The following is a 16015-nucleotide window of genomic DNA, read 5'->3' as shown; positions in this document are numbered from 1 at the left end:
GTCTTTGCTTCTTCCTGCCGCCCCCGGCCTCATCTCTCAGCCTCAAGGACATATCAGGATCAGGCCAATGTCCCCATTAGTCCATCCTGTTCTCACAGTGGCCGACTAGATGCCAGTGGGGAAATCTGCAAGCAGCGCCTGAGCACAAGAGCGCTCTTTCCCCTCCTTGCAGCACATTCACTTTGGAACTCCCTGGAAGATGAAACAAACTTGTTTTCTCTTGGTCTGGAGGGGAGGACCGGAACCAAGTTGGCATCAAGTCACAAGAAAGGAAATTCTGACTAAACATCAGGAAGAACTTTCTAACAGTAAGAGCTGTTTTGACAGTGGAACAGACTCTCGCAAGAGGTGGTGAACTCTCTCCTTCCTTGGAGGTTTTTAAGCAGAGGTTGGATGGCCATTTGTCTTGAATGCTTTAGCTGAGATTCCTGCATTTGGAGAGGGGTTGGACTAGATGACCCTTGGTGGTCCCTCCCAACTCTACAATTCTATGATTCTGTGCCTCTTGGCACCAGGGAGGTGTCTTGACTGCACTCTTTTCAGCACCTGCTAAGGACATTCTCTCAGGACTCTTATTCTCTCAGGACTCTCTGGGCGGCTTCCAACAAAGACCAAAAATACACTAAAATGTCACACATTAAAAACTTCTCTGAACAGGGCTGCCTTCAGATGTCTTCTGAATGTCAGGTACCGTATTTTTCGCTCCATTGTTCACAGTTTTCCCCCTCCAAAAATTGAGGGGAAATGTGTGTGCGTCCTATGGAGCGAATGCAGGCTTGTTCCATAGCCACGCACATCCCCTCCGGCATGGAGAGGCTGCACGGGGCTATGGCTTCTTTAGCCCTGCGCAGCCTCTCCCGGCAGGGAAGGATTGCGCAGGGCTAAAGAGGAAGCCAAAGCAGCCAGCGGGATCCATCCCGCTCGCTGCCTTGGCTTGTTCCATAGCCACGCACAACCCCTCCGGCAGGGAGAGGTTGTGCGCAGCCTGTACGCTGCTCTTTGGGGCTGGGGGGGGGGGAGATTTTTTTTATTGATTTCCCCGTCTAAAAACTAGGTGCGCCCTATGGTCTGGTGCGCCCTATGGTGTGAAAAATACGGTATTTGTTTATCTCTTTGACATCTGATGGGAGGGCGTTCCACAGGGCAGGCGCCACCACCGAGAAGGCCCTCTGCCTGGTTCCCTGTAGCTTTGCTTCTCACAATGAGGGAACCGCCAGAAGGCCTTCAGCATTGCTTCCGAATGCCACAGGAGGGGAGAGGGCTCTTGTGCTCAGATCCTGTTGCCGGTTTCCCTTTGGGGCACCTGGTCGGCTGCTGCAAGAACAGGGCGGGCAATTAGTGTGATCCAACAGGCTCTCCTTACGTTTTTAAGTTCTTAAAAAGCCTTGGGTGCAGATAGACTAGACCCAAACCACCAAGAGCTTTAATGAGGAAAAAGAGCAATTGCATTCAGCCCAACAGCAAACCCAAGAGCCAGCGCATTTGCCAAGGCACCACTGCGATGAGTTCCCTGGTTGTGAGCTAGCTGCGATTTTCCCAAGCCGTCTCCAAAGGCAGCCCACAAGCACTGTGCCACAGTAGTGCACGTCCGTGCACAGCCCTTTCCCCCTTCTGCTCTTTTCGACCATGCAGGCTTAAGACTGGGTGGCTGTGCAGGGGCCGAAAGATGAGATGGGGAGGAGGGAGGAGGAAGACGTTGCCAGGCAACTCTGGCGACTGTTGATTTCCTGTTGCTTCTTCAGCAACCAGTGTGCTAGGCAGTGGCTGTGTGTTGTGGGTGGGTGGGTGAGGTTCCATGCAGAATGCACCCCATTCAGCCTGGAGCTTCCCTCCCCCCAACCCCACCACCACCCACTGTCCAGTCTTAAACAGGGGGTGGTTTTAAGGTCAGAAGCCCCAATCTGCAAATAACGATGATCACATTACCTGAATGTGATGCTCACTCAGAATCCGTCCTCCCCTCATCTGAACTTCTTCTGCAAAAGAACCCTGCTGCTGTTCAAATTAAGATGAGTCAAATCAGGCTTATGAATTCCTTTTGGGCAGCAGCTATTGCTCCCCCCCCCCCCGCCGCCAACTCCTTTTTTCTCTGGCGTGCACTTAGAATAAGTCTCATAATCTCCCCAAATTGGATCATTCAGAATGACAAATTGGAAGTGTCTTATCTTTTTTGTTTCCTCTTCACTCTCCCCCTCCCCTTCCGCCCTCCCACAAAAAAAGAGACCCTTCTAGGAAAAAATCCAAGAATCAGAACACAGATTGTAAATTGAGTTGCTCCTGAGAGCTGCCTGCAGCCGCTTTGATATTTATTTGCAATCATTTTTTTATTTTTTTTTAATTGTCTTCCCCGTTGCTTGAGTACTGGTTGTACTCTGGGTGTTGGGGGAAAAATAAGTAAATCTCAAAGGTTCCATCTAAGTAAGTCATACTGGGAGTAAGCACATTGAAGGAAATGAACGTAACTTAGTCATGTCCATTGGTTTTGATGGGTCTCCTCTGAGTAGACCAAGCATTGGGTACAAGCATGTAATATAGAATTGTAAAGTTGGAAGGGGGGACCCAACGGTCATCTAGTCCAACCTCCTGCTATGCATGGAGGGACGGACAATTAAAGTTGCTTAGCCCATTGAATTCAGTGGCACCTGCTCCCGAGGAGACATTCAGGCGCTCGCACCTGGGAATGTAAGAAGCTGCCTTACCCTGAATTGTACCACTATTTATTGCAATGCCCGCTATATATAGAACCAAGAGACCAATTTATAAAACCCCTGCTCACGAATGGAACACACTCGAACAGGGTGGAAAGGGTGAAATGGCTGCTGAGTGATACTGATGACTTCGTAACTTATAAAGTAGCACTAAATACGTTGGCAGCTAAGAAGATCAGGAGAAAAGAACTAGCGGTCAGTTGCAAAGGTGATTCGGACATTTAAGCTGGCACATTCCACCTGAGAACCCCTTGCTATTATATCGTATGCAACAAATAATTTTTAGGAGATGTGATCGTGGTTTATTGTATCTGCAGTGCCTGATGTTTTTATGGTTATTGTTGCTTTTACCGTATTTTTCGCACCATAGGACACACTTTTTCCCTCCTAAAAAGCAAGGGAAAATGTGTGTGCGTCCTATGGAGCGAATGCAGGGGGGGAGGCAGGCGGGAAAAGCCCCCAAGAGCCGCACACAAGCTCTGTGCGCTCTTGCGGGCTTTTCCACAGGAGGGAGAAGGGACTGACTGGCCGCATCAGTCCCTTCTCCCACCTCCCAGGAAAGCCAGGAGAAGCCGTGCAGCCCTTTTAAAGTGCACGCGGCTTCTGCCGGTTTTGCGGGAGGTGGGGGAATTCCCCCACCTCCCAGAAAAGCCAGGAGAAGCCGCGCAGCCCCTTTAAAGAGCTCACGGCTTCTGCGGGCTTTTGCGAGAGGTGAGGGAATCCCCCCACCTCCCAGGAAAGCCAGAAGAAGCCGTGCAGCCCTTTTAAAGTGCGCGCGGCTTCTGCCGGTTTTGCAGGAGGTGGGGGAATTCCCCCACCTCCCAGGAAAGCCCTGCGCAGCATCTCCCGGCAAGGAGAGGCTGCGCGGGGCTAAAGGGGAAGGCAAAACAGCGAGCGGGATCCATCCCGCTCGCTGCCTTGCCTTCTTCCATAGCCGCGCGCAACCCCTCCGCAAGGAGAGGCTGCGCGGGGCTAAAGGGGAAGGCAAAACAGCGAGCGGGATCCATCCCGCTCGCTGCCTTGCCTTCTTCCATAGCCGCGCGCAACCCCTCCGCAAGGAGAGGCTGCGCGGGGCTAAAGGGGAAGGCAAAACAGCGAGCGGGATCCATCCCGCTTGCTGCCTTGCCTTCTTCCATAGCTGCGCGCAACCCCTCCGCAAGGAGAGGCTGCATGGGGCTATGGCTTCTTTAGCCCTGTGCAGCGTCTCCCGGCAAGGAGAGGCTGCATGGGGCTAAAGGGGAAGCCAAAACTTGGCTTGCTCCATAGCTGCTCGCAACCCCTCCGGCAGGGAGAGGTTGTGCGCACCCTGTACGCTGCTCTTTGGGGCTGGGGGGGGGGAAAGATTTTTTTCTTGATTTCCCCCCCTAAAAACTGGGTGCGCCCTATGGTCCGGTGCGCCCTATGGTGCGAAAAATATGGTATTTTGTTCGCATTGTGAATGATGCCATGGCCTTTGGCTAATGCAATAAAGTTTATGATGATGATGATGATGATGATGAATCAGGCCTTTGGCCTATCTAGCTCAGTATTGTCTGGATCTTTCCCAGCCCTACCTGGAGATGCCAGGGATTTTAACCTGGAGCCTCCTGCATGCAAAGCAGGTGCTCTGCCCACTTAGCTGTTGTCCTTCTTTGAAAGAGAGTCAAAGAATCCAGTCCTCATGGTTCTGAATGAAGGCAAGACTTCAAATGGAAACATAGGAAGCTGCCATATATTAAGCCAGGCCGTGGGTCCATCCAGCTCAGTATTGTCAACACAGGCTGGCAGCAATGGCTCCCTGGGGTTTCAGGTAGGGGACGTTCCCAGCCTGGAACTGTAGTTTGTTGAGAATTGGTAGGGCACCGCTGTTCCCCTCCCAGGGACGTGGGTGGCGCTGTGGGTTAAACCACAGAGCCTAGGACTTGCCGATCAGAAGGTCGGCGGTTCGAATCCCCGCGACGGGGTGAGCTCCTGTTGCTCGGTCCCTGCTCCTGCCAACCTAGCAGTTTGAAAGCACATCAAAGTGCAAGTAGATAAATGGGTACCGCTCTGGCGGGAAGGTAACGGCGTTTCCGTGAGCTGCTCTAGTTTGCCAGAAGCGGCTTAGTCATGCTGGCCACATGACCCAGAAGCTGTACGCCGGCTCCCTTGGCCAATAAAGCGAGATGAGTGCTGCAACCCCAGAGTCAGCCACGACTGGACCTAATGGTCAGGGGCCCCTTTACCTTTATTTCCCTCCCAGAGCTACAATTCCCAGAGTGGCTTACTGTCCATCCCTCTTCCCAGGGAACATTGGGAGCTGTAGCTCTGGGATGGGAATGTAAAGGGAGGCGGTCTCTTACCAACTCTCAGCACTCATAACCAACTACAGCTCCCAGGATTCTTTGGGAGAAGCCATGGTTGTTGAAAGCAGCATAATAGAGCTTGAAATATAAGGTGTGAATGTGCCCTTCGTTGGAGACAACCCTCTTGCTTGTGCGTTTCTTGCATTTATATCCCACCCTCTTCCTCCAAGGAGCTCCAGTTGGTGCTCATGGTTCTCCCCTTCCTCATTTAATCCCCACAACGACCCTGTGAGGTGGGTTAGGATGGGAAGCAGTAACTGGCCTAACAGCACCCAGTGAGAGCTTCACAGCCTAGTGGGTGTTTGAACCCTGGTTTCTCCCAGTTCCTAGTCTGACACTTTAACCAAAAGGCCACACTGGCTTTTGCTAGAATCTGGATAAGACTAGGCATGCATTGAATCTGGATCCCTCTTCGAGACTGCATCCGTATGCATGGTTACGTGGCAGTGTGTCCCTGTGAATTAAGTGCAGCTTTCTTCTGAGTAAACACACACACACACTGTTGTGTTTCGTGGCGCCAGATTCCCCAAGCTGCGTTTCAAAAGCGGCAACCAGCCATTCCCAAGCCACCGCCACGGCTCTAGAGCATCATCCTCCAAGGCCGTCTCACTGATCCTTAATCCTTTGCGGGGTGGGCGGGCTCCCTCTCTTCTCAGACTGCAGAGGCATCGTCGAAGACGTGGTCCTCCTTGGGGCACCAGTGGAAGGGGAAGCCAAATACTGGAAGCAAATTGCCAAGGTCGTTTCAGGAAGGATTATCAACGGCTACTGCAGGTCTGTAAGCCCTAAAAATAGGGTGGCCGGGCTGGTTTTCTGTAAGCATTTTGTAATGGTTGTGAGGGGTTACTTGTGCGTAAATTGCCTTCGGTTTAGTTAGTTTGCTTGCCCAACCATGCTTGGAGTCAGAGCTCTCCCTCCGTGACCTGTTAGTCACTTGCACAATCCGTCAGTGGGCGTCTCTTAAACCTCTTCCAGCATAAAAGCTGTTTGACCCCAAGTCTCCTCCTATGTTCCCTGCGCGGAACGCGTCTGCGCAAGTGAGGGGAAGGCAGGGGCGTGCCTCCATCTCCCTCTCTTCCCTATTGGTGTTACACTGAATTCCTTCCCCCCTGCTGCTCCCCTCTCCAGCATCGTTCGGGAGCCCTGCCTCCGCTTCTCGCTCTGATGTCAGTTCCCTGACATCCACCTCCCTCCCAGGACCCCCTCCACCCCCGGCCTGACCCTGTAACGGGACCTTGTCCCCTTCTTCAGCCGACGATGCAGGGAACCCCCGAAAGGAGCTGCCGTCATCGTCCGAGGACTCAAACCCCGCTTCCCACCCGCTCCGATTTCTCACGGGAGGGGCTTCCCAATCTGATTCCTCCTCTCCTGACGATTCTCCTCCTTCCTCTGGGGAGGCTGGAAAACCTCCGAAATCCTCCTCCTCCTCATCGGTGGTGGCAAATTGCTCCTCCCAGAATAGCTCCAGGGGTTTGGGCTTCCTCGGATACCTGTTGTGGAACTCTTCCATCAGATATCCATCATCTATTTCCCCCGCTGGAACCCACGTGTTTTCTGACTCGGGTTCCCCCTCCCAAGCCACTAGGTACTCCACCTGCCGCCCTCGCCAACGCGAGTCCAAGATCTCCATTACCTGGTGGTGGTGTTCCCTCTCTTCCAGTAGCGGGTGTGTGAGCCCTTCCCCTCCTACCCCCGGACTCTCCGCTCCCCCCTGTACGGAGAGAGCAGCGACCTATGAAATACCGGGTGGATTTTCATGCTGTCTGGCAACTTGAGCCGGAATGCCACCGGGTTCACTTGGTGTGTCACCTCAAATGGTCCCAGCCGTTTTGGCCTCAGTTTCTTACACCCGCCCTTGAAGGGTAAGCCTTGTGTGGACAACCACACCCGGTCCCCCACCCTAATGGTCTCCCCTTCGCGGCGGCGTTTGTCTGCTTGTCTTTTGTACGCCTCCTTGGCCCTTTCCAGATTCATCTTAAGCTGCTGGTGCAGGGCTTCCATTTCTTCCACGAACTGCTCTGCGGCGGGCACGCTCCACCCTTCCTCCCCCCTCCCTGGAAAGGCCCTGGGGTGACACCCATAATTAGCCAAGAACGGGCTCATCCCCGTGGACACATGCTCTGCATTGTTATATGCAAACTCTGCCAGTGCTAGCTTTTCTACCCAATCGTTCTGTCTCTCGTTGACATAGCAGCGTAGATATTGTTGTAAAATGCTGTTCGCCCTCTCTGCTTGCCCGTTGGTTTCTGGGTGCCTCGCCGTCGAGAATCCCACCTCCACCTGCAATAAGTTCATAAGCCTCCTCCAAAACCTCGAGGTAAATTGTTTCCCTCGGTCAGAGATAACCCTCGAAGGAGCCCCATGCAACCTGAAGATGTGATTCACGAACAACTGGGCGGTTTCCTCTGCTGTCACCGCATGAGAGCACGCTATGAAATGGCACATTTTGGTTAGCAGATCTACTACTACCATGACTGCTGTCTTCCCTCTAGATTTGGGTAAATCTGTCATGAAATCGATAGACACCACCTCCCAGGGTCTTCCCGGTGTGGGTAAGGGTTCCAGTAGTCCTGCCGGGGCTGCCCTCTCTCCCTTGGCCCTTTGGCAGCGGTCACACCCCCGTACATATTCTCGTACATCTTCCCTCACCCTTGGCCACCAAATCTCCCTGGTGACCAGTAACATGGTCTTGTGTTGTCCAAAGTGCCCCGCTGTTGGGTTGTCGTGAAGCTGTTTGAGCACCCTTTCCCGCAAGGCCTCCCCGGGCACATACATTGCTCCCTGGTAGTACAGCAGTCCTCCCCTTTCCTCAAAACCTCCCCAGTCTCCCCCAGTTCCCCTGAGTTCCCTGATTCTGGTTTGGGCGAATTCGTCCTGGCGAATTAGCTTGGTCAGTTCCCGTTTCCCAACCAACGCTCCCCCACAAACCCATCGTTCCTCAGGGAACACGTGTCGAGCTTCTGGTGGTCCTTCTCCTTCCATGTACTCCGGTTTTCGGGAAAGCGCGTCTGCTCTCACATTCTCTTCTCCTGGCACATACTTGATCTCAAAGAAGAACTTGGAGAACTCCTGAGCCCACCGATTCTGTCTCTGGTTGAGAACTCGCGCTGTTCTCCAGTATTCCAAGTTCTTGTGATCAGTGCAAACCTGAATCTTGTGCTGAGCCCCTATTAGGATATGTCTCCACTGGCGGAATGCCACATAAATAGCTAACAGTTCGCGATCATACACCGTGTAATTCAATTCTGATTTATTCAGCTTCCTTGAGAAGAAGGCGCACGGCCTCCAGGTGTGTTGGCCCCGTCCCGGCTGGAGTAATACCGCACCTATGGCTTTGTCCGATGCGTCGGTCTCTATCCTCATCGGCTTCTGCAGGTCCACGTGCAAGAGCTGTTCCTCAGAGGCGAACGCCTTCTTTAGCCTTTCGAAGGACCGTTGGGCACTTTCCGTCCAGACGAACTTCTTTTTGCTACTGAGGCAATCCGTGATGGGCGTGGTCAAGTGGGCGAAGTTCTTGATGAACTTCCGGTAGAAATTGCTGAATCCGAGGAACCTCTGTACATCCTTCCGGGTTTTGGGGGCCTTCCAATCCAGCACCGCCTGCACCTTGCCGGGGTCCATGGCTAGGCCTCTGTCTGACAACCTGTATCCCAGGAATTCCACTTCTTTGGCGTGAAACTGGCACTTTTCCAGCTTGACCCACAGCTGGTGTTCTTGTAGCCTTTTCAGCACTTCCCTGACGTCCTGGACATGTTGTTTTTCATTGTCCGAATAGATCAGGACGTCGTCCAGAAATGCTACGCAGTTCTTGTACAGCAGGGGACCCAGCACATGGTGCATGAAGCTTTGAAAACGGGCTGAGCCCGACTGTAATCCAAAGGGCATGACCAGGTACTCAAAGCTCCTAGGGGGGTGAACATGGTGGTTTTCCTTGTTAGGATTCTCAGTCGTCAGTCAGAGGGAACTGGCCTCACACCAGGCATTCGGCTCAAGATCCTTGATGACCTTCCCGTCCGCTTCCCCGGCAGGATACAGGCAAGGTCACAAATCGGCGATCCCACTCAACGTGAGAGGGACACACACACTCCTCCCTCCTCCCTGCTTCCCTCAGGGAGGAGAAAAGAGACAGACAGAAATCTATTTACATCCTTTTATTTCTGTCACTCTAGCAGTACAGAGAAATATGTCTGTACCCTCCAGTCTCAAGCAGAAGACCACACAGACTCCACCCATGTACTTCCAGTACAGGTCAGATGACACTCTGAGCTAACATCCGGTGCTCAGAACACTGAATAGACTGCCCCCTTTTTCCAAGAGTCCAGTCCCAGACATCAACATTGTGTTTTGCATTCCAGACACCTGCAGCTTGCTTTTGCATTGCTGCTTTTTCCTGACAACCTCCCCCAAAAGCATCAATGCGTGTTGCGGCGAGCAAAGCTTCATCCAGAGAAGAAAACAAACAGTTGTTATACATATAACACTCCCCTGTTGTTTCAGTTCCACCCCCCGTGGAACTCCCCGCCACTGGTTTCCCCAGTGTACCTCTCTGGTTGTCTGGCTTCCAAGGAATGAGTGCATCTGCATTACCTTGGATAGCAACTCTCTGTTGTGTCTTTGTCTCTGACTTAGACACTGCTTCAACCTGTCCTCGGTTGTTTACAACAGCAACACATGCAACAGCTAAGTTAGCAAACTCTTTTGAGTACCTCTTTGGTGGTACACCCTTTGTAACTCTCTCAGACCTGCGTATGAGGTGCTGATCCTCTCTGCTCACTGGTTCATCCTCTGGACTCTCAGGAGAACCAGTACCAATGGTAAACAGTGGTTCATCCTTCATCTGTGAAGGTCTATCCATTATGTGAGATTTCCTCTCAATGACTGTGTCAACTGAGCTCTTTGAGCTATCACTGTCATCATCAGTACCACTGTAATCAGTAAAATCATCATCATCATCATCCGAATCGTTCCCTGTGGGAAATGTGTGAATAATCACTCTCTCCTGTTCAGGAGCACTCTCTAGAAATTTTGTGAGAATCACCTGACCAGATTCAGACAAAATTACTCTGTAGAGACCCTTTTCATAACCCACGAAAATGCCTCTGGCATTCTTTACCCCACCTGGAGCTTCTGTTCTCACTTGAGACCCAAAAACCTTGAAATAGGCAACAGAAGGTTTTCTATTGAACAGTTTCTCAAAAGGAGAACTTCCCAACTCTTTTGAGACCTTTCTCAACCACACGTGAACATAGGACATTAGCGACTCCGCCCAATATTCATGTGGCAAATGTGAACTAAGCAATTGCGCATTCATCTCTTTTTGCAATTCTTTGTTCACCCTTACACAAACACCCCTGTTCCATGCTTCCGCTGAAACAGGAACCTTGTGTCTTATACCTTTCTTCTGCAGGAACTCCTGAAAATCCTGTAAAAGAAAAACTGGCTTGTCATCTGTGAAAAGACAATCAATGTTAGCATCATGCATGTTCTTAACCTTGTCACAAAACTCTTTAAACCTTTCTAAGGCTTCTCGTGGTTTCTCTAAAACATAAATCCAAACAAAATTAGAGAAATGATCCACAAGCAAAAGATAAAATCTTGCATTGCCTCTAGATGGTGCTAGAGGACCAATCACATCAGCATACACCCGCTGAAATGCCCTGTCGACCCTTGTAGACTCCTTCTTGGCGTCCGCCTTGGTCTTGGTCACACCTGTGAGAGAGATCATGTTAGAATCAAAAGAATTACAATTCATGTAATCACTTTGATCAAAAGTCAACAAATACAGTCCATCTTTCTCTTTGGCAGAAAGATACAGCTCTCCATCTTTGTAGATCTTGCAGCTTTTAGCATCATAGGACAGTTTCAGTCCTTTCTTTGCAATCTGCGACACACTCAGCAGATTAAATCTCAGTTCTGGAACCAGGTAAACATCACTTATAGTCAAGTTCAGACTCTCAAGATACACAGTCCCAATTCCGGTCGCTTCCAACTCCTGACCGTTGGCCTGTTTCACAGTGAAGCTTTGCTTCTTAAACGTCGAAAACAGTCCTTGGTGCGGGCACATGTGTTTCGTGGCGCCAGTGTCAATTATGAATGCGTTCCCAACATCTGGCGTGGTTCTTAGCGACATCAAAGCCTTTGCAGGTTTCACCTGAGACTTGGTATCACTTTTGCCTGATGCCCCAGGCTTTCCAGAGCTGCCCTTAGCTCCTTTGTGCTGGCGCGGCTTTCTGCAGTTCCGCTGGATGTGCCCAGTCTGTCCACCATTGTAACATCGGACGGCGCTCAAAGCTACAGCACGCTCCTCAGTAGCTTCAGCAGTGGGGGAGTCAGAACCTTCAGCTACTCTCCCCCTGTCCTTCACATCCAGTGCAGCAAGTCTGTCGTGTTCATTAAGAACGACGGCGCACACCCTCTCCGCGGTCAGATCGGCGGCAGGTAGGGAACCCAGCTGACTGGCAACCGTTTTGTAAGTCCGATTTAGGCTGTTTATCATCATGAAGCAAAACACCTCCTCCTGTAGATGGAAATTGCATTCCACCATCTGTTGGCGCAGATATTTCATCTCCGTCAGGTGCGCTTGAACATCTCCATCTGGCGCAAGTCTCAGATTAGTCAACTTCTCAAAATACAGCAACGCTGAAGAACCAGCATCCCTCTGATGTGTTCTACGCAGCGTCTCCCAAATCTCTCGTGCATTTGCTAAATCTTGAATATGCACCAATTGATCATCTGAGACACACAGAATTATAGCCGTCCTGGCCTTTACATTCTGTGATTCCCAACCTCGCGTTGGTGCTGCAGGAATGGGGTTCTCAATCACCCCAAAGAGCCTCTGATTCTGCAGCAGGGCCTTCATCTTTACAGACCAAGATGAATAATTGTCATTAGTCAGGGGAGGGGGATAAGGCAGGCCTCCCCCCTTTTTGGCATCCATTTTGAATCCAAGCCTCAGCTCTCACACTTGAGCCTGTAAAAAGCCAAAAGTCTTTGCTGGGTTGTTTACTGCCTACTCTGGCAGGCAAACTGCAAGCTGTTTGTCAGTTCTTGCACAGCAGCAAAGATATCCAAAACAACTTTCTCTTCCCAGGCTTCCCAGGCTCTTCCTAGTCGTTGCTTAGCAACTGTTCATTCCAAGCCTTGAACAGGAAACCACAAGAATCCCTGGAATGCAAACATTCGCTCTTGGAGCTGTGTTCTTTCAAACGCTGCTCCCGTGAACCAGGGAATAAATCAACCTGCGTTCACTCTTTTAGCCCGAAAATCAGCATACCTTTTGGGGCTTAGTTGCTTGGAAAACACCTCCTCTCGGTTTCCAACCGTCTGTTCCAGCTTCTGGCTGTTACGCAGACGTTATCTTCTTTCCTTTGGTACAGAGGATGGCAAACGATCCCATCAACCTCTCAGTCTGCATTTCCATGGATCAGAAAACCACCGACTTGCTACCATTTGTTAGGATTCTCAGCCGTCAGTCAGAGGGAACTGGCCTCACACCAGGCATTCGGCTCGAGATCCTTGATGACCTTCCCGTCCGCTTCCCCGGCAGGATACAGGCAAGGTCACAAATCGGCGATCCCACTCAACGTGAGAGAGACACACACACTCCTCCCTCCTCCCTGCTTCCCTCAGGGAGGAGAAAAGAGACAGACAGAAATCTATTTACATCCTTTTATTTCTGTCACTCTAGCAGTACAGAGAAATATGTCTGTACCCTCCAGTCTCAAGCAGAAGACCACACAGACTCCACCCATGTACTTCCAGTACAGGTCAGATGACACTCTGAGCTAACATCCGGTGCTCAGAACACTGAATAGACTGCCCCCTTTTTCCAAGAGTCCAGTCCCAGACATCAACATTGTGTTTTGCATTCCAGACACCTGCAGCTTGCTTTTGCATTGCTGCTTTTTCCTGACATTCCATTCGTCCCCCTCTCTCATTCTAATCAAGTTGTATGCTCCCCGAAGGTCCAGCTTGGTAAAAATCTTACCCTTCCTTACCCTAGTCAGAATATCATCAATTCTGGGCATTGGGAAGGTCACGGGTTCCGATACGAGGTTTAATTTTCGAAAGTCCACTACAAGCCTAGGCTGATCCGTGTTTTTTTTGTCCACAAAGAACACAGGGCTGCCCCCCACTGCCTTAGATTCTCTTATAAACCCCCTTTTCAGGTTTTTGTCTATAAAGTCTCGCAACTCCTGCATCTCTCTGTCCGACATGGCATACAGCTTACCCACCGGCAGCTGCGCCCCAGGGAATAGGTTGATTTGGCAGTCGAAGGGTCTATGTGGCGGCAGCCTGTCTGCTTCCTTCTCGCTGAAGACCTCTTATAAGTCCGCATACTGTGGCGGCACTTCTGCACTCTGCTTCAGTGTAGTTGCTGCCACTCTAGCCAATCTCACCCTGGGCTTCACTCCCCCTAGACAGTGTTCCAAACAGTGCGCTGACCCAAAGGTGACTGTCCGTTGATGCCAAGCTACCACTGGATCATGTAGCACTAGCCAGCTCATGCCCAGTATTATAGGGGGTCCCGCCAGTGTGGCCACGTGAAAGGCAATGGTTTCTGTGTGCCTGGACACACTCATCCTCATTGGCGGGGTTTGATGTGTTACCTCCCCTCCCAGCAGCTCCCTGCCATCCATTGTGGTCACTTGGAGTGGGAAATCAAGTGGCAGCAGGTGGATCTGGTGCTCCAGTGCAAACTCCTTACTAAAAAAATTACAGGAGCTGCCTGAGTCCAGCATTGCCTTCACCTTGACTGGGTGTCCATTCGGGAGTTCTAGCACCACCTCTATCGCTATAGAGACCTTGGGTGGGTCCGGTTGGGGCACTTCTATTATCTGTTCGCTTGGCTGCTGCGCCCCCCTGTGGGCAGTCAAGCGCTGGCGTTTCCCTGCACCTTCTCCTCTGCCCCCTCTTCCTCATTTCCAGCGGCTCCCACCATCCCTTGCCAAGCCTTTCTTTGTGGACAGACCCTGGCAAAGTGTCCTGGCCGTTGGCAGAAGAAACATTTCTTGGTGCTTTTCCCAGCCGTTCCTTCCCTTTTGCCTCCTTGTTGGGCGCTCGGAACCTCGCGTGCGTGCGCCCCATCAATTTCCATTGGCACCACGCTGTCGGGAGGTTGCTTTGGCATCTCAGGAATGCGGTACTCAAGGCAACGCTCTCTTCTCCCTTCCCGCCTTTCCAAAGTGCGCGCTTCCTGGCGAGCGCCTATCGCCATCGCAGCCTTTGTCAGCTGATCCATAGTCTCCGGGCGGGGCGCGCGGGAGAGTTCATCTTTGACGGTTGGGGACAACCCCTCCTCAAAAAGCATCCGTACGGGGGGGCTATCTAGGTCCCATTCAAGCCTGTGTATTAACATCGCAAAGCGGGACCAGTAGTCTCTAACTGAAAGATCCCCCTGTTTGCATCCCATCAGCTCCCGCTGGGTCAGACTCTCCCCCAGTTGGCTTGAATACATAGCGTCCATCGCCTGCAAAAACTTCCGGACGTCCTTCATGGCGGGGTTCTGCGCGGCCATTAAGGGTCTAACCCATTGCCTCACGCTGCCCTCAAGGTGCCCCACTATATACGCCACCTGCGCTGCCTTGTCAGCAAAGTCATCCTGCTGCAGCTGCAAGGCGTACTCTATTTCTGTTCGGAATCCATTATATTCCTGGGGCTTCCCCCCAAATTTGTGTACCAGTCCTGGCACCTTCCTGGCCACTGGGGTGGGTCTAACCTGTGCGTCCTGGTGCGCCTCTCATCCTGAGCCTCTCATCTTCACCAGGTCCTGCACCCCCGCAGCTTCCTCTGCTGCCCCGGTGCCTCCAGTCTGGCTCATGATTCTCCTGCTTGCGCACAAGTAACGTCAAAGACTGACGGATTGCTGTAATGGTTGTGAGGGGTTACCTGTGCGTAAATTGCCTTCGGTTTAGTTAGTTTGCTTGCCCAACCATGCTTGGGGTCAGAGCTCTCCCTCCGTGACCTGTTAGTCACTTGCAGAATCCGTCAGTGGGCGTCTCTTAAACCTCTTCCAGCATAAAAGCTGTTTGACCCCGAGTCTCCTCCTATGTTCCCTGCGCGGAACGCGTCTGCGCAAGTGAGGGGAAGGCAGGGGCGTGCCAGCGCTCTCTCCACTAGATTCGGGTGAAGGGTCTGGGAGCCCTGTCACCAATTCCTCCATCTCCCTCTCTTCCCTATTGGTGTTACACTGAATTCCTTCCCCCCCTGCTGCTCCCCTCTCCAGCATCGTTTGGGAGCCCTGCCTCCGCTTCTCGCTCTGATGTCAGTTCCCTGACACATTTGGAAAATTTAGCGTGTGGTTTTGATGGTCTCTTGAAAAAGATTGCTGGGTCTGATGTCTTTGCCTTGATATTCTACCTGGGAGGCAAGGTGTGTTTGTGTGTGTGTGGGAAGGAAGGAAGGAAGGAAGGAAGGAAGGAAGGAAGGAAGGAAGGAAGGACGGAGAGTTAGGCACTGAAGAGGGGCCAGTCCTGCATTAAACGAAGCCAGAGTTGTCATGGTGGGAGTTAGGGGCAGTAAAGGCAAGTAACGGTCTAGTTCAGGGGTGTGATACCTCGCTAGCTGTTGCTGGACCCAAGCTTATATCAGCTATTCAGATGACATGGCTAATGGCCAAGGAGAGATGGATGTTGTTAATCAGCAACATCTGCAGCTCCCCAGGTTTCCCATCCGTGAATTAGACCATCACTTGCCTTCACTTGCAGAGCTGGCTCGCCAGGCTTTTCTCAACTGTCCAGCCAGCATGGCAAACAGCTAAGGAGGGATGGGAGTTGTGGTCCAGCATCATTCAAAGAAGGCAGAGTTGTGATGGCGGGAGCTAGGGGCAGCTCACTGGAAGGACAGATCCTGAAGCTGAGGCTCCAGTACTTTGGCCACCTAATGAGAAGAGAAGACTCCCTGGAAAAGACCCTGATGTTGGGAAAGATGGAGGGCGCAAGGAGAAGGGGACGACAGAGGACGAGATGGTTGGACAGTGTTCTC

General features: G+C 51.8%; 1 protein-coding gene across 1 annotated transcript in view; it reads left to right on the top strand.

Moving 5' to 3' along the window:
- TMCO4 (transmembrane and coiled-coil domains 4) overlaps positions 1 to 16015 on the top strand; it is a 31410-nt gene that overhangs the window by 8593 nt on the left and 6802 nt on the right. Inside the window, exon 2 of the mRNA XM_077931097.1 lies at positions 5689 to 5806. Within this exon, the coding sequence (XP_077787223.1) occupies positions 5689 to 5806 (118 nt within the window). The remainder of the gene's footprint in view (positions 1 to 5688; positions 5807 to 16015) is intronic.

Source organism: Podarcis muralis, chromosome 7, assembly GCF_964188315.1.
Source record: "Podarcis muralis chromosome 7, rPodMur119.hap1.1, whole genome shotgun sequence".
Classification (NCBI taxonomy): domain Eukaryota; kingdom Metazoa; phylum Chordata; class Lepidosauria; order Squamata; family Lacertidae; genus Podarcis; species Podarcis muralis.
This window is presented reverse-complemented; position numbering and strand designations above follow the sequence as displayed.